The sequence below is a fragment of the Galeopterus variegatus genome, unplaced genomic scaffold (assembly GCF_000696425.1).
Source record: "Galeopterus variegatus unplaced genomic scaffold, G_variegatus-3.0.2 Scaffold875, whole genome shotgun sequence".
Taxonomy (NCBI): domain Eukaryota; kingdom Metazoa; phylum Chordata; class Mammalia; order Dermoptera; family Cynocephalidae; genus Galeopterus; species Galeopterus variegatus.
Genome location: NW_007726986.1, coordinates 374,392 through 392,204, shown reverse-complemented (window position 1 = coordinate 392,204; position 17,813 = coordinate 374,392). Strand labels below are relative to the sequence as shown.

The 17,813-nt window shown below is 37.8% G+C and overlaps 1 protein-coding gene across 3 annotated transcripts in view; it reads left to right on the top strand.

Moving 5' to 3' along the window:
• The window catches only part of SLC38A9 (solute carrier family 38, member 9), a 90,479-nt gene extending 76,495 nt beyond the window's left edge, over positions 1 to 13,984 (top strand). For 2 of the 3 annotated variants that reach the window (XM_008573093.1, XM_008573094.1), the window contains exons 12-15: positions 1,385 to 1,498; positions 3,086 to 3,234; positions 9,688 to 9,777; positions 11,087 to 13,984. In XM_008573093.1, coding sequence (XP_008571315.1) covers positions 1,385 to 1,498; positions 3,086 to 3,234; positions 9,688 to 9,777; positions 11,087 to 11,252 — 519 coding nt within the window. In that variant the 3' untranslated portion in view covers positions 11,253 to 13,984. Of the gene's footprint in view, positions 1 to 1,384; positions 1,499 to 3,085; positions 3,294 to 9,687; positions 9,778 to 11,086 lie in introns of those variants that run through there. The other variant, XR_550509.1, reaches the window with a different exon arrangement.
• The last annotated feature ends 3,829 nt before the right edge of the window (positions 13,985 to 17,813 follow it).

Genomic DNA, 17,813 nt, shown 5'->3' with positions numbered 1-17,813 from the left:
GCCTGGTTCATTTCTGTTCATCCCAGACAAGATTATGAGGCAACCCTAGGGGTTACTGAAGTCTAGCCTGCCATGGGCCCTAGAGCTTCATGAACTAAAGAGGAAAATTTTTGAAACACCACCCGCATACCTCCCAGGATTGGTCATTCTCTCCTCTATCAACTCTAAACAATAAGAGGCTCTTTGTGAGAGCTGGAACCAGTTTGCATAAGCCTTTAGCTTCATGGTCCTATCCACCATCTAATTAAGTGTATGGAATCCCTGGTTTGTTTTCAAGCTGATAGTCAACTTACACCTGACCTTAAGATTTCTCATAACCTGTTACTTGCTTTTTAACCGAATTTATCAACATTCAAGTTTATAAAATTCTGCTGTTGCTTTAGCCCATTTAAGGAGGAAAGTTATTGAAAAAACCAGAAATGTTTCCTAAGACCAAATGTCCAGTTTACTTATCGTGTTATCAAACCAAAAAACAAAGCTTGTATATATTTTTTTCTAGTCTCTTTTCTTAGCTTTCAAAGTAATTTGTGTTAAAAATGAAGAATGAATAGGCTTATTGCCATAATTTAGTTGTACTGAATTGTTTGGCTATAACTTTAGTGGTGATGGAGACCAGATTTGTGAGCTGTAGAATCTGTTCTGTTTGGATCTGACAGCTGGCTACAAACATTAAATATCTTGGAACTTTTTACTTTGCAAGAAGATGGGAGGTTGGGAGGGTGGGAACAGCAGTGGAAGAAAGCAATCCACTTTATTTAATGTTCTGTGTGTGTTTGCTGATTCCAGAAATAACATTGTGCAGCTGTTTGAACAGCTGCTTTTTGATTTCCTTATGTTTACTGTTTAGGTTTATTAGGCTTGTCTTTAATACTTGTGTGTTGTCTGCTCTTTAACTAGCTTTCCTTTTTAAATATATCTTAATATATTTCACTCTTGTGGTCTAGGCATGCTTTGATGATCTAAGTTAATTTACTGGAGGAAATTTGTTTTTAATTTTATAGTTCATACTGAAGGTAGCTTATACTTATGTTCTTGTTGTCCATTAGTTTTATTATTGTTAAGTATTTTATAATTTGGTAAACAAATTACCTTTTGAAATAAGTCAAAATTTCTATCATGTTAAAACACTCCTTTTGTTAACTTCATAAGTCTGCCAACAGGTCCAGACTAGTTAAAAAAAAAAAAAAATTGGCAGATTAGTTGTAAAGCATGTGGATTTTAACTACTTTCTGTGAACAGATTGGATACCTAGAAAGTAAACACACACATACACAGGTTAAAAGATACATTTTGTATTTATTTGTCAGTCTTCTCATTTAGCCTATTCAGGTAGACTTGCTGCACATTTTTTCAGTATTATGGGAATTTTATTCTGTATTTACAGGTGAGGGACCTGTGCATTGCTTATATGTTGGTAACATTAACTTATCTCTATATTGGAATCCTGGTTTTTGCTTCATTTCCTTCACCACCATTATCCAAAGATTGTATTGAGCAGGTAAGGCACTGTGTACCCTCTCTGTGTTATTGTTTATACATTCATATATGCATAGAAGGCAGGGTAATAACAGTAGCAAGATGTAATATCAGACAGGCCTGGGTTTGAATACTATCTCTACTGTCTACTCTAAAGGCGGGAATTTAGGCACTTTCCCCATTCTTTCTGAGCTTCAGAGATTCTTTTCTATTAAATAGTATAGTATATACTCCATTAGATTTTTAGATGGACTCTGAGATAACACTGCATGCCAGGCACCTTATGGTGCTCAAATAAATAACTACTATCATGTACATGTATTTCTCTTTATGTGGAGAACTGTTACAGGAGTACTCCTGAATTTATAAAACCCCTACAGAGAATACATTGAATTCACTTATTTTCCGAGGCCCAGATCTGGAAAAGCCCTGGGAAAATAGGTTCTTAGTTCATCAGTCCCTAATAATAGATCTGATGCCCATTTTGATACTGAGTGGCAGGCAGCAAAACAAATAAAGACTATTTGGCTGTGAAAAAGAGAGACAGAAAGAATTAAAAACTTTTTTACTAAAAGGTTGCCGTAATATTTTTTTGATTTAACATATCAAACACTTAGGAATAGTATAATCTCTAATTTTATGTGACTGAAGAATTTCTCACAAAAACCAGCATTTCATAGATGACTTTCTTTCTAATCAAAAGAAATTTCTTTAATAGAGTGTAGTGGAATATATAATGTGTTTTATTACAGCTGAATTATGAAGGTTATTTCAGCAGAGTAGTGTTAATAGTGTTCTCATCTTTATAAGAGAAATAGGTTTGATTTACTGCCATTAATGATAGCTTGAAATGTTCTTATTTTCTTGATTTCCTTGATTCCAGAAGTTCTTTGGCAGCCAAATGTTTGCTGAAAAATTCCCTTATATGGACAATCCCAAATAAAACCCACTCTCTTGGGAATAGGAATATTTGTGGTATTTGTATTTGAAAGGAAAAAATAAAAATAAAAATTCTGAATGATTAACTATTTTTTTGATATCAAACTAAAATGAAGAAAAGGGTCATGAAAGGAAGTAGAAATAAATCTTTTTCAATTTAGTGATAAACTGTAAATAATGATGATCCTAGGTGATAGATATACTCTTACCTTATTCTGTAATCTTCACTTTGAAAGTGTTACAGTGATTCAGAGGAGGGAAAGCAAGACAGCTAGTAAGAATGAAATAACATTGAATTAAATTAGTCATTTAAGTATATTAAAACAGATGTGGGTGTTGTGCTTGAACCTCGTAGGTCAGTGCTTCTCAATCTGTCTGTAGTGAAGGAAAAGGTTTCCTTTGTTGTTTTAATGTCAAATCAATTACAGACTGATACTTTTGTAAACATAGAATAAAAATGTGTCAGTGTCAAATATCTGAAAAAGTCTCTAAACATTTACTTTCAATTTCTGTACTTACCTCATTGAAAAATAGTTAAGCAGTTTGTGAATGGACAACAGTTCACAAACCACAATTTGAGAGGCACCTATGTTCAAAGACATTCCATTTTATGAGTTTGAATGCACTGAATTTAATTTTTAACATTACCTCATTATCTTTCTTGGATTAGAATTTTTTAGACAACTTCCCTAGCAGTGATACCCTATCCTTCATTGCAAGGATATTCCTGCTGTTCCAGATGATGACTGTATACCCGCTCTTAGGCTACTTGGCTCGTGTCCAGCTATTGGGCCATGTCTTCGGTGACATTTATCCTAGGTAAGGACTCTTCTCTTGACCAGCAAGATGTGGCAAGCAGCAAATGACTGTGCAAACAGGTCAGTTTAAAGTGTGACTGATCCTTTTGCTATAAAAATGTGCCTAATGAAAATGGTTACTAAGGATAGATCACTGGTGTCCTTTCCAGCAAAGAACTTTAAAAATAGAAGCCACTCCCTTGTCCAGAATAATTTAAAGTCCATTCCTTCTAGTATAGTTAATATTTATCTGATTTAGTTGCTCTTAACCTATATATTGCCAAGAAGTTTATAGTATATAATACCTGTGTCAGCAGTGTGTGAGTGAAGAGAAGCAATGTTTTTATTTTAATTATTGGTCATTAATACTTGTATACTTATTAACATTTGTGCATTTTTACATAAATGATCAGTTTAAAATTGAAGGTGAGATACATAATGAGTTTAAATTCTCATTTGATTTATAACAAGTTTAAATTACTGCTGTGATTTTTAACCTCATATTGGGGAATGGAGGAATGGTTACTCCCTTTGAAAATCTGTTCAAAGCTAGTTACTCTTATCCAAGAGAAATTTCCACATATCATTTCAAGGTTTCCCTGAAGCTTTCTCTTGGACCCTTGGTTAACTCCTACTCTTACATTAAGTTTTATTATAGGTTCATCCTAGTGAAAAGTACCTAGTCCTATTTTATTGGGAGTAACTTATCTTAAATGAAGAAAACTTCTGAATAAAATTTGGAAAAAAATTGCATTTATAGTAACCAGCTAAACAAATGATCTTAATCAGTACTTGTTTGAAGTGAACTGATGTAATCTGTCCCTCAGTAATAATTTTGGCTATAAATATTTTGGTTTAAAAACAAAGCAAATGTCAAGAGTTCCAGGTCTCTAGCATTGATAACAGTCTAACATGGCTAATCTAGAAGATTGGAGTTCAGTAAATATAAGACTCCTGTTGTGTTTATACTCTGTAATGTATTTATATTCACCAAAATAAAAATACAGTGAAGTCATAGATGAAAAAATTTTAGGTAAATGCATTATTCCTGTTTTCTGCCATTATTTTGCAGAATGGTGGCTGTTGTAATATTTTTTCTTCTTGGAAAAAGTCTGGGATTTCCCTTTTGCACTTACATTTCATTTCTTCCCCTAGCATCAAGAATACACTCTCATTTATACTCTTAAAATTTATTGAGGACCCTCTCATGAGCTTTAGTTTGTATGGGTGTATCTATTAATATTTGACATATGAAAAATTAAAATGGAGAATTTATTAATTTTTTAAAAAATCAATAATAAAACCATTACTTGTTACTATAAGTAACATTTTTATGAAAAATACCTCTAAAAATTTTTTGTTTTACATTTTCAAAACTCTTTAATGTCTGCTTTACTAGTGGACAATTGTATTCTCTGTTTCTGCATTCAGTCTGTTACAATATGTTGTTTTCATTTAAATATGTGAAGAAAATCCAGCTTCACATAGATACATAGTTTGAAAGGGGATACTTTTAATAGCCTTTTTAGATAAATGTGAATACTCTTTCATACTATGCTATAACTCAACAAGTGGTAGTTTATTAGTTGCAATGTGAAATCTAAAGCTTGGCTACATTAAAACCTATTGATCTGTCTTGCACTTTAGATCTTTTACCCATGCGTGATTCTGTAACATCACGCTTGGTCATTTGGAAAATGTTGGTTTGCCAAGTTCTACAGATCTTTTATTTTTTTTTTAAATTTATTTTATTTATTGAATCAAAATCAATTATACATATTTTGGGGGTTGAACATTGAGATATGTTGATTAAATCAATATTACTAGCATATATATTGTTACAAATTGTAATTATTCTTTATGTCCCTTGTCCAACCTCTCCCCTTTCCCCATTACCTCCCCCTCCCCCCTCTAATTGCCCTAGATTTCTTCTCTCCTTCTGAAAGAATAATGGTTACTCTGTTAACTTGTTGCCTAGATGATCTGTCCAATGCTGAGAGATGTGATCAGGTTCCCCAATATTATCATAGAGCAGATGCTTCTTGTGTCACTCTGAAATGAGTTTTGTGGAAAGAGACATCCTCTTCTTTTCTTTGTCTCTGCTGGTGACTCTTCTTGTGTGAATGCATTCCTGTGGCTGGTGGTCCATCTGCATGGTGGTTGTGGTGTCTAGCCACTTTTGCAGCAGCCATAGTTATTGTGGTGGCTGTGGTGGGACACCACATGGAGGTGCTGTTTTTGGCATGCTCCTTGGCACTGGTGGTATGCCTGGTTGTGGGGTGTGTTTGGTCCCCTTCTCCATGCCTCTGGTCCCTGGGCAGGCCCCAAGGTGCTGGTGCCATGTGCCTGGATGTGGGAGAGGGGTCCAGTCCCCTTCTCCATGTCCTGGGTCCCTGGGCAGGCCCCGAGGTACTGGTGCAGTGTACCTGGTTGTGGGAGGAGGGTCAGGTCCCCTTCTCCATGTCCTGGGTCCCTGGGCAGGCCCCGAGGTACTGGCGCAGTGTACCTGGTTGTGGGAGGAGGGTCAGGTCCCCTTCTCCATGCCTCAGTTACCCAGGTGGGCCCCGAGGTGCTGGCATGGTGTCCCTGATTGTGGGAGAGAGGTCCAGTCCCCTTCTCCTTGCCTTGGATCCCTGGGTGGGCCCCGAGGTACTGACGTGGTGTGCCTTGTTGTGGGAGGAGGGTCTGGTTCCTGGCTCCATACTTTGGGTCACTGGGGGGGACCCAAGGTGCTCGCTCAGTGAGCCTGGTTGTGGGAGGGTGATCCGATCCCCTTCTCAATGCCCTTGGTCCCTGGGCAGGGCCCAAGGTGCTGGTGAGGTGTGCCTGGTTGTGGGAGAGAGATCCAGTCCCCTTCTCCATGCCTCAGATCCCCAGGTGGGCCCTGAAGCACTGGCTCAGTGTGCCTGGTTGTGGGAGAGAGATCCAGTCCCTTTCTCTATACCTCAGGTCCCCGGGCAAGCCCCAAGGTGCTGGTGTGGTGTGCCTGGTTGTGGGAGGGTGGTCCGATCCCCTTCTCCATGCCCCGGGTCCCCGGGTGGGCTCCGAGGTGCTGGCATGTTGTGCCTGGTTGTGGGAGGGAGGTCCGGTCCCTTTCTTCATGCCCTGGGTCCCTGGGTGGGCTCTGAGGTGCTGGCATGTTGTGCCTGGTTGTGGGAGGGAGGTCCGGTCCCTTTCTTCATGCCCTGGGTCCCTGGGTGGGCTCTGAGGTGCTGGCATGTTGTGCCTGGGTGTGGGAGGGAGGTCCAGTCCCTTTCTTCATGCCCTGGGTCCCTGGGTGGGCTCTGAGGTGCTGGCATGTTGTGCCTGGGTGTGGGAGAGAGGTCCAGTCCCCTTCTCCATGACTCAGGTCCCTGGGTGGGCCCCAAGGCGCTGGCTCAGTGTGCCTGGTTGTGGGAGGGTGGTCCAGTCCCTTTCTCCATGCCCTGGGTCCCTGGGTGGTGCCCAAGGTGCTGGCTTGGTGTGCCTGGTTGTGGGAGAGAGGTCCAGTCCCCAACTCCATACCCTGGGTCCCTGGGTGGGCCCCAAGACACTGGCTCGTTGTGCCTGGTTGTGGGAGAGCAGTCTGGTCCCCTTCTCCTTGCCTCAGGTCCCCGGGCAGGCCCCAAGGCACTGGTGCAGTGTGCCTGGTTGTGGGAGAGAGATCCAGTCCCCTTCTCCATACCTCAGGTCCCCGGGTGGGTCTTGAAGAACTGGATCGGTGTGCCTGGTTGTGGGAGAGAGGTCTGGTCCCCTTCTCCTTACCTCAGGTCCCTGGGCAGGCTCCAAGGTGCTGGTGGTGTGCCTGGGCCGGAACTAATTTTTTGTCCTTTGCTTGCTTCTAACAGGGAGAACTTCCTGTGGGAACCAGTACTTGAGCTGTGTTGTTGAGTTAAATTGCTACTTTGCTGCTCTTTCCCTAGGGAATGCTTTTTGTGCAGCTCAGGGTTTAATGGTTGATCTTATAGGTACTTCCGGCTCTCCAGAGACCCGGTGGATCTGTGTTCTGTAGAATCTCTGATCTGGGCCTGAGTTTTTTCATCAAACTGTACCCCATGCAATTCTGTATTCCCGACCATCTCCTCTGAGTGGTCCTGTGCTGACTGAGGGGCAGATTGGCTGTCCTTGCTGTGCACCAGTGTTCTCCTGGTGGGCCTGTCTCCCCCACCACCTGTGGTGCAAACACTTCCCATGGGACGGGCCCTGCGCCAGTCCCTTGCGATGACTCACCGGCTTCTGAATGACTCCCATTTTCAGCTGTTCTGGCTCTTCGCTCCTGCGTGGGTCCACAGGAACCCTATTAGTGGTTTTGCTGTCCTGGGGGCCAAGGCCCTCTTCTCTCCTGCCGCCTCCAAGTAACTCCATCTGAAGGGCACAGCTGCGGCTTCTGCCGGCTCCTGCTCCATGTGCTCATCAGCTCGAGCCTTAAAGCAGCCGCCGCCCGAAATGCTCAGAGCAGCTTTTACTTTCTCTCATCGTGATTTCTCCTGCCTTCATGAACTCCATAGGTCTCTCCTCCTCTTCTCCTGAGCTCCAGTGGCCCCAGCTTGGCTGATGTTACATTTTTATAGTTGTAAATTGGTTGATTTGTGGGAGAGAGTGACGCTGGGAACTGTCTATTCCGCCATCTTGATTGGATTGCTCTACAGATCTTTTAAATGTTGACACACTTCATTATACAATATCAAAACCCACATTGATTAATATCACCACCAATTTTATCATAAAAGTCTTTAAATATTGCAAAACTGTCAAGCTCAGGGTGGCAAATACAGGTTCGCCAAAATTCTGGTTTTTATTTGAAAGCTCAAATTTTATCACTGGCAACAAATTCTGCTAGATGTTTTCCTTGAAGTGACAAGCTCATATTCATTTTCAAGAAAATGTCTGTCAAACACCCAAGTTTGAATGGCCATAGTGTGTCTCCATTTCAAGGAAAAATAGCATTTGTTGTGAAAAACAGCTAAGTTGGCCTCCAGCTCAGCTGCTCAAGTACTTTTCCTCAAGGCAACCATAATACTTCAGAATGCAGCAGATGTGCTTTATTATGTACTTCCCATTTGATCATATAGAATATTAAAAAGATGTGTATTCAAAGTATGAAATTTAATAAAACTAATGTTTTACTCCTTTATCAAGGACATTTTTTAATAAAACTTATTTTTTTCTTTTGAGAGTATTTGACAGTGAAGAGTACATTATAGCATACAGATAGGGGCAACTGCCTCCATCCATCCTAAAGGACCAGCAGTTTTACCCACCATTGTTTTTGCAAAGCAAATAATGTCTTGTATTATTATGAAAATAATTTTTACCCCAGGGACTTCTGAAAGGATATTGGGAACCCCTGGGCTTCAAATCATAATTTGAGAACTACTACTTTGGAACACACAATTTTTTCCTTTTACAATGCAGAAGTAACAAAGGCCAGGCCAAAGTCTCAAAGCTCTGAGGCAATTTTAAAGTTGGAATTTCTGGATAAATAGTAAAATCTAAAAGCCTCACATCTTTGTAATTCATCAGCATGTATGACTAAACACTTATTTGTGTAAATAATTTTTCTTATTTTTAATTTTCTCTATATTTTTTTTAATCTGGGATTAATTAACTTCTGATAACTTGGGACCAAAGGGTTGCTTTGATGTGTACATTGGCTTTTGAGAATCATTTTTTGGGGAAATGGAGTTATTTCTTGAGCATCAAATTTCATCAATTATTTTTATTTGTGTCCAAAATTGATTCCCAAACCTTGAATTGTTAGTATCTAGTTAAAGTATTTAGTAAATATTCTATTCATGGTAAATAGTGTGTAGTTTTAAGTGCTTAAATCTGAAAAGTAAAACCTGCCCATTTTGCCTTTCTCTTAATATAATTTTGTTATTGTAAAAGTAAAATAAACGCTTTACAAAATGTTTGTTAAATATAGAAAAGAGGATGTATTACCCAAAATTTCAAATTGTAATACAATCACTACTGCCTTTTCAGTGTATTTACTTCTGATATTTTTTCAAATGTTTTTGGATTGTCTTATGTAGTAAAAATCTAGCTAGCTTTTTTCCAAATTGCCTAAATGGTTTTTTACCATTTAGGTAATAATAATAATAATTTTTAATGTATTCTGTCAAGTAGATTGTTGACTTGCTGTAACTAGAATTCTTCTGTTTTTCCATAAATATATTTATGTTAGTACCTTTTTTCAAGGTTTTGATTATTTCCTCAAGATATTCTAGATGGAATTAGAGATCAAAGAATGTTAACTCTCATACACACTACCAGTTTGCTCCTACAAAATTTATATAATTGCACAAAAGGGCTAGTTTCACTATCTGATTAAAGCATTAAATATTATTATTACCTTCTTTTTTTGCTGTGGTATTATTGTTAAGACATTGTCATTTTTAAAATGTTAAGAATGAATTTTGTTCTCATATTAGTAGTTATAATTTGCCTACTTTCATATTTTTTCTTTCCTCCAAACTCTCTTCTCAACTTCTAGCATTTTCCATGTGCTGATTCTTAATCTATTTATTGTGGGAGCTGGAGTGACCATGGCCTGTTTCTACCCAAACATAGGAGGGATCATAAGGTACTGACTGTAAGGGAATTGTGCCCCTTGTATGTTGGTCTTTATTTTTAGGCCTTTTCTGTTGTTGTTTTAATTTAATTTTATGGATGTTCTGTGAGTATTTAAAACAGGCAACATTCAGATGTAGCTCCTTGGTATCGTTCAGGTGCTCATTGTCTTCCATTTCCGGTGGAGAACTGACTCTAGAAGCCCCATTATTACTTAGCCTCAGGCAGCTTTCTCTTTGTTTTTCTTTTTGTCATAATCTTCCACTGCATTGCCTTTCTCTTTATCCAAAATAAAAAGTTGGGCCGGCCCCGTGGCTCACTCGGGAGAGTGCGGTGCTGACAACACCAAGTCAAGGGTTAAGATCCCCTTACCGGTCATCTTTAAAAAAAAAAAAAACAAAAAACAACAAAAAAAATAAAAATAAAAAGTTATTTTTAATATATAACTTCTTGGGTGTACCTGGAAAGTCCTTTATATGTCAGGGCTATATCCTAACTTCCTTAATCCATTTCTACTCAAAAACATATTTCAGTGTTAATTGTAGTCAGAAAGGAAGAATTTAAGTACAAGTTTTGGTCCCAGATGGCTCTTTCCTTAAGATCCTTTCCCTAAAAAAGTTGTGACAGGTGACTAATGGGAATAAATTTGTGACCTCAAATTATCATGGAAAATTATTTGATTTCTCTTCCTTAATATAGGCAGCAGGGCTGAGTCACATTTTGAAGATTCTTACCTAAGAAATTAACAAGAAACAAGAGGGGAGATTAATTAGCCTGATGTTTATGTAATAGACTTACAAGTTCCTATTAAGCTGTTCCTCAAGAAAACTCAAATATAGGGAAAGGGAGAAGAAAGTACATATTTCTCTGTCACAGTCTCCTGTTCAGGTATTTTTGTTGCTATCTTTGATAATTATGCTGAATGCCACAGAGGCACTCATCCGTTCTCATCCTTAAATAGAGGCTAACAGTACCTCAAAAACTCAGAATGCACAATTAATTTATAAAAGATCAAAGATAGGAAGCCTATCTCCAGATGTTTCTGAGGAAGTAGCCACAACCACTGAGACACAGAGGAGCTATGGACGTTTGAGGGATGAATAAAAACTCTTTGTCAAGCAGATGCTATAAAGATGGGCAGGAAATAATATTTTATATCAATTTAGCAAATAATGCTTTATGTCAATAACAAATGAATCAAAAATAATTTTGTTCCAATATCAGACTGAAGAGGATTTAAATTGTACTATATTTACCTTAACTGTAAATCAGAAAAAGCAAAATGCAAGATGAATATTTACCCCAAAGCTTTTATTTTGCAGATATTCAGGAGCAGCATGCGGGCTGGCCTTTGTATTCATATATCCATCTCTCATCTATATAATCTCTCTCCACCAAGAAGAGCGTCTGACATGGCCTAAATTAATCTTTCACGTCATCATCATCATTTTGGGCCTGGCTAACCTGATTGTCCAGTTTTTTATGTGAATTACTTAACTGTTTTCTCAAGATCTTTCATGGTATTTTGAGCCTTGACAACAGTTCTGCATAAATTCACTTGTAAGTGCTGTTGTTGCAGTAATTCTAAACATTTTTCTAAGGTAATCTGAAAGCAAGGGAAATATTTGTCCATTAATAACTATTTTTTATTAGAGTGGGGAAGGGGACAGTAAGAATGATTTTAGTCTCTTTACCTTGCTCGTGTTCACTCACCTCTTCATTCTCATTGTCTTTTCTAAGTAGAAATGTATGCACTAGGAAAAATCCTGCTGGGTTTTACTTTTAGAGATATAATGTGAGTGGATTTATTTTGTCTAAAATATTCTCAGGGTGTCACAGCAGCATATGGCCAGATCCTGTTTCTGTTTTATATTTCATTGTATTCACTTTCATTTTCTTACCCACTAGACTATTTCTGCAGTTTGCCCAAACTTCTGTTTGGGACATTAAACCAAATACCTCATTTTAAAAAAGGTGTTTCCATGGTGTCACTGTTAATAGAGTGAGTTCTTAACTGAGTCTTTAATCTCTATTTGAAGAAAATATGAAAAAAAAAAAAAAACAGTGACAGTGTAGGCTCCACGGTCATGAAAATTATGCAAAATGAACAGAATGGGAGAGTTTGTTGCTGTCTGACTCCTCTTTTATTTCTAATTCAATGCCAGTTAACTTATGTCAAAATTATAGTTTCCCAAGCCAGATTTTGCATAGAAACAAGAATGATCGTTCCCATAGACCCAGGGAGCTCTTTTCTTTTTGGATTCCTGAGCATTGTATAGGTTGTCATGACAGGCATGATGGGGAACGCATGGCAGAGAGGGGAGAAAGAGAATGAAGAACAGGCCAGGAAGGTTGAGGCTCGGCCCAGAGTATCCTGTTTCCTCTGGGGTTGAAAGTGACTTCTGTACCACAGAGAAGTATGACCTCCAAACAGAGACCCCCATCTGTGTACTTCTGTAACTGGCAGGGCAGAATGTTAAATCCCCATGAGAAAAACTACTTAGATCTGAGAAAAGGATTAGGGGATCTGGATTTGTGGAATTAACACTCTCTTCTTTTCTCCTCCAAATTAAAAGCTAAACCAGAATCCAAATCCATGTCTCCCATTGTGTTCAGCCCAGGACTGTAACATGGTAATGTTTCTTTTCTAAAAAATTTAGATTTCTCTAATTTTAAGCTAAAGTTTTAAAAAATGTATTGTGTTAACACAGATTATACATCCCAGGATAGTGTGTAGATTTGTGTTAATTCCTTCCTTTGAGAAAGACAGATAAAAATGTTTTTTTAAACCTAGTAAAGAGTCCCAGATTCAAGGCTAGCTTGAATTTTTTTCAACAAAGCCTTCTGTCCTGTGTATAGACCCATAGATCTATATTAATGATGAACTGTATTTCCTAAAGCTCTTTTTTAAAAAGTCTTATTACAAAAATTCTCAAGCCCATACAAAAGTAGAGAGAATAATATGGTGAAGCACCATAATCCCATGCCCTAGATTTAGTAATTATAACTTTGTTGCATTTGCTTCACCTATCTTTATTTTCTCTTCCACGGAACTATTTAAAAGCCAATCTCAGATGTTATGTCATTTCATCTCTACAAACCTTAATGTGCAGCTAATAGCCTTTTAAACTTAGTTACATTTACTGATTGAGATAATCTCAAGTTTTGGTAGCAGAAATTGCTAATAGAAGTCAGGATAATTGGAAAATTCTGCAGTAAGTATCTGGATCCCTGTATTGACCTCTCTAAGAATAGGAGTGTAATGAATGGAGAAAGTGTCTGTCTGTGCCTGAAAGCCCCTGAATCTTTATGTTCTGAATCTTGTTCAGTTAAGAGACATGACATTCAAAAGCTAGATAGCACTTTGAGACATTTTCTAGGCTTAATCCCTGTTTATCCCTAGTTGCCTCCCTTGTCTTTAAAAAATTTAGAGACAGAGTTTTCATTGCCTCTTTTCAATAATGTGCTTGAATGTTTTAACACAGGGGAAAATGATTTAATGGTTTTTGCCATTTAATGAACAAAATGAATATGACAATGAATGTATTATTTACAAAACTAAAAAGCAATATGGATCTTTGCTTTTTTTTTTTTGAAAGATTTGATAATTTAGAATATCTAAAATCCTGTGTTAGACTTATGCTGAATGACTTTGCCTTTTTAAATTTCTTTTATGAGATTGACTCCTTTGGCCTGTTATTTGGCATGGTCAGAGAACTCTTTGTGTGCTAGTGTGTGTGTCCTGGCTCACACATTAGGATGACGAGATATGAACTCATTCAGATCACATTACAATTAATTTTAGATTTTTTTTTCTGTGCTGTCATCTCTTTGAATTTTCTAATTAAATTTATTTTACTTTTTACTCTGATATGGTTAACCTTAGTTGCTTTGAATTTAGCTTATTTAACACAACTGAGGACATTATAAAATTAAAAATGGGTTGTTTAGAAAAGTCTTCCTGAGAAAACCTATGGATGAATATGTGATATGCTAACACTAACCCAGAAAGGACAAAGAAAATGTAACTAAGTTTGACACCTGTGGATGATCATCCCAAATCAGTTTCATCATCACACCCAAAAAATACATTGGAATAAGAAATAAATTTATCCACAGGAAGGAACTATATTAAAAGGATATATTTTATTTACATTAAGTATATGTTGTAAATACAGTGCAGCTACTAACTGTACAAATAAAGAAATTTTCTGTTTCTACTTGGACTTCACTGGGAAAATTTTTGATTTGTGTTTTGATTTATCCATTTCCATAAATAATTGAATAAACTACAATGTTCATTGCTTTAGAGGAGAAAAAGATACGTAAGACATCCTTCATATCCTAATGGAACTTTTAACCTAGTAAAGGAACTATGAACATAATTAACTGTGATGCAAGGCAGTTTATGCTGAAGACTAGTAGAGAAAAAGAAACAGATCCCTTTCAGTTGGGATCCTCAGGGAGGGCTAGTAAAAGAAGCTGAGTGGTAAGGCAGCAAGGACCCATTTTTAGGCTCCTCCTATTAACTGTCCAAATTTTAAATATTTAGCGTGTTTACCAGCAAATGAGATCATGTATATTAAATGTATTTGCTTTTGTTTTGGTGAATTTTCTCCAAGGTAAGTTTTTTGAGACATGTTTAACTGCTTCCATATGCTATGTATTATTTTCTTTATATTTTTAACACTACATCATTCACTTCTGTGAATCTTGGGCAGCAAAGCACAATTGATTAATATGGAAAATAGGGTTGGCCTATTAGCTCAGTTGGTTAGAGCATGGTGCTGATAACACCAAGATCTGGGGTTCAATCCCTGTACCAGCCAGCCACCAAAAAAAAAAAAAAAAAAAAATAGGGGAAGTAATCACATTGGGCAGTACAAACAGATTCTATAAGATTTTTCTCTCCAAAACTTGACTTTTTAAAATATCAGTATTCAAAATGTCAAATGTTTGAGCTCCTTGATAAAAGTGGAAAATATTGATGCTGCATGTTTTCTTTACAAAGCACTGACTTATTGCTTTTAGAATTTGGTGGTGGTGGTTTTTCTTTTTTTAAAAAAAAATTCGGTTTCATCCCAATTTGAATGTCCAAAACCAAACCCAAATCTAGTTGACACCTAAACAATAGAATGTTACATTAGTTTGTGATCCAGAGTGAAATTAATCTTCCACATGCACACAAACTGGCCTTGCTGGCCCCAGTTTTACAGTCGACTGCCGACTTCACTTCAGATTATATAAACACATATTGCAAAATAGCTCTTATGGGAACCTAATAAACTAAACAGTATTCTCTGAAATGTAACTTGTTGTCTTTTTATATAAAAGAAGAAATTAAATGAAAATTATTTTGAAGAAAAACAACTCTGCGATTTTGTTTAATTGAATTTTTCTGGGAAATGCTATTGCTAGAAGCCCTGGCCCCAGGGCAGGAAGAAGCTGGGTTCAATCTTTTGCAGGGTCAAACTTCTCAAGTGACTTTGTGCCTATGTCTCACATCAGGCCACATGGAGCTCCCCCTACTGTGTTCTGATCCTAGAGAAAGGCATGCATTACATTATGTTAACTGAAACGAAAGGGACCATCCCTTTAGGATAATAAGTGTTGTGACTTCTTCCTCTAAAAACATCTAGAATGAATGTGACACATCAGATAAGTGTAGCCCAGTTTCTGACAAAGAGCGCGATGTTGTTGTCATAATCTTCCAGAGCCATTTAAGCCATTAAAGAGCTCCAATTTTCTGCCTTCCCTAAGTTAAATTACTTGTTTTCCCCAGTATCATTTTTATTTCCCATCTCTTCTGCAAAGATAAAATAAGGCTATGTCTTTTTAAAATACTAAAAACTTCTCCATTCTCCTTATTTGCCTCAGACTCTACAAGCCTCGGATAGGGATGGGAAAGAGCTCACTCCAGATTTTTCCTTCTTTGGCTCTCTATCCCAAGTGATCCAATTGTGTTTGGTCATAGCAGACACTCAATATGTGCTTGTTTAATTAATCAGTTAACTAGTCAGGTAAGCTGATTGCTTTTATCTAGGATTTTGTTCCATACCCTCCCCCCCAAAACCGAAGCAAAATTGTATCAGCAAGTTTCCGGATTACTCACTCATTCAATATTTTAGTACTTACTGGATATCAGACCTAATGCTAAGCAGTGAGCATACAGTAGTGAACAGGCCAGATGCGGCCCTGACAGTTTAGCATCCTTTGCCTGCCCTCCTGAGCACCAACAACTGGGTCATCTTCCCTAGGTGCCACTGAAGTGTCAGGCTTTAGCTCCTTCCTGCTGACCCATATCTATTGAATGTTGTGATATGACCACATAATACACATGTTTTAAAGAGATGAGTATAGGATAGTGGGGCAATGAATAGGGACATGGTAAAGTGAGCCGTGTTTATCAAGATCAAACTTTTTAAAAGCCAAGCGTAATATAATCAAAATTGTGTGGAAAAAAAATGGAAAGGTGCCACAGAAGAATGAACATAGGTGACCTGTAGAGGTGATGGGATTGTAGATGAGTCAGTTATGTTGTTACTTTATTATTTGTATAACAAATTTGTCTTAAGAGATGTCTAGGATAAATCATGGAAAAGAAGACTTGTAGAAATATATGTACTCTCAATGCATGACGTAAAGAACCTACCCACAAAGAACCTTTAATGTGGATGAGAAAGATCCATGGTTACAAGGACAGATCCAGGTTTGGTGGGGCCTGACGCTTTTACTTACACAAGTAGGAGTTCCCTCTGTAAGGAAAAACATGCAAAATTAGGAACCCCAAATCAGGAAGGAACCCATACAAGAGAGGAACCCTGAGTATGGCTTTTTGAGCTTTAAGGTAAATCACCCATGAACCACTCCAGGTTGGGGCATAGGAGGAATGTTAAAAGGCTGAAGGAAGAGTAATGAGGAAAAGTTTCAGGCATCCTGTTTGATATGTCAAGCTTTGGGTTTCCCTGCTACCTTTAAGAACTGTAACTTTTACCAAGTGGAACTTTTATTTCTAGAAGTCAGATTAGATTTAGCAAAATAGCATGGGGTGCAAATTCAGCAATGGTTATTTGGGATCAAAATAGGACATTTTTTTTTTTTTTTTAGATTGGAGAGGTTTTACCTGGGGATGGGTCTTGCAGACTTTGTTTTTTTTTTAATCTTTATTGAGATAGTGAAGAGTTCAAGGAATACTGTTTAATTTTCAAATAATAGTTATTGGTCTTAATCTATCGTAGGGATGAGGGACATTTTAAGAGCTCTTGATGCAGAAAACAAGCTACCAAAAGCAACATTGGGGTAAGGCAACATTTATTTATACTCCACCTTGTTCCAAAAAGGATCTATTTCTACTACACTAAAGTAAAATCAACTTTAAAGTATTAAATTGAAGATTTTTTCAGAAAAATTAGAAATTGATGACACTCCTTGAAGAGAGGGAACTTAAACTGATTCAAATAAATAAGGTTAATTAATCCTCAGTGCTGTATTATAGTTCTTTACTATACATAAAAAAAGCCCAATCCAATGCAGTAAACATTTATTGGTTGTCCTAGATTTGGAAATGCAAAGATAGAGTCATCATTACCAGTGCTATCAGAATTCTCTTTATTTAATATGAAGCTTATAGTGTTCCTCTTCTGTAAAATCCTTCAGAGCTGCGGTAGAAAAATGGGCAAGGTTTTGCAACAAAAAGAAAACTGCAAATAAACATGAAGAGAAGAAGTTCAGGAACAAATGACTGATATATACTACTCTAGATAAACTTAAGAAGCATTATGCCCAACATTAGGAGATAAATTATGAAACATCCACCTCATAGGTTACTGTGTAGCTATTTAAAATGATGATACAGATGTATATATGTAATGTCAAAAAGATGTTTATAGGGCCGGCCCGGTGGCGCACTGGATAGTGCACCGCTTGGGAAGCGCGGCAGCGCTCCCGCCCGAGGGTTCGGATCCCATGTGCAGACCGGTTCCCGCTCACTGGCTGAGCGAGGCGCGGGAGCAACACTGAGGGTTGCAATCCCGTTGCCGGTCCCCGGTC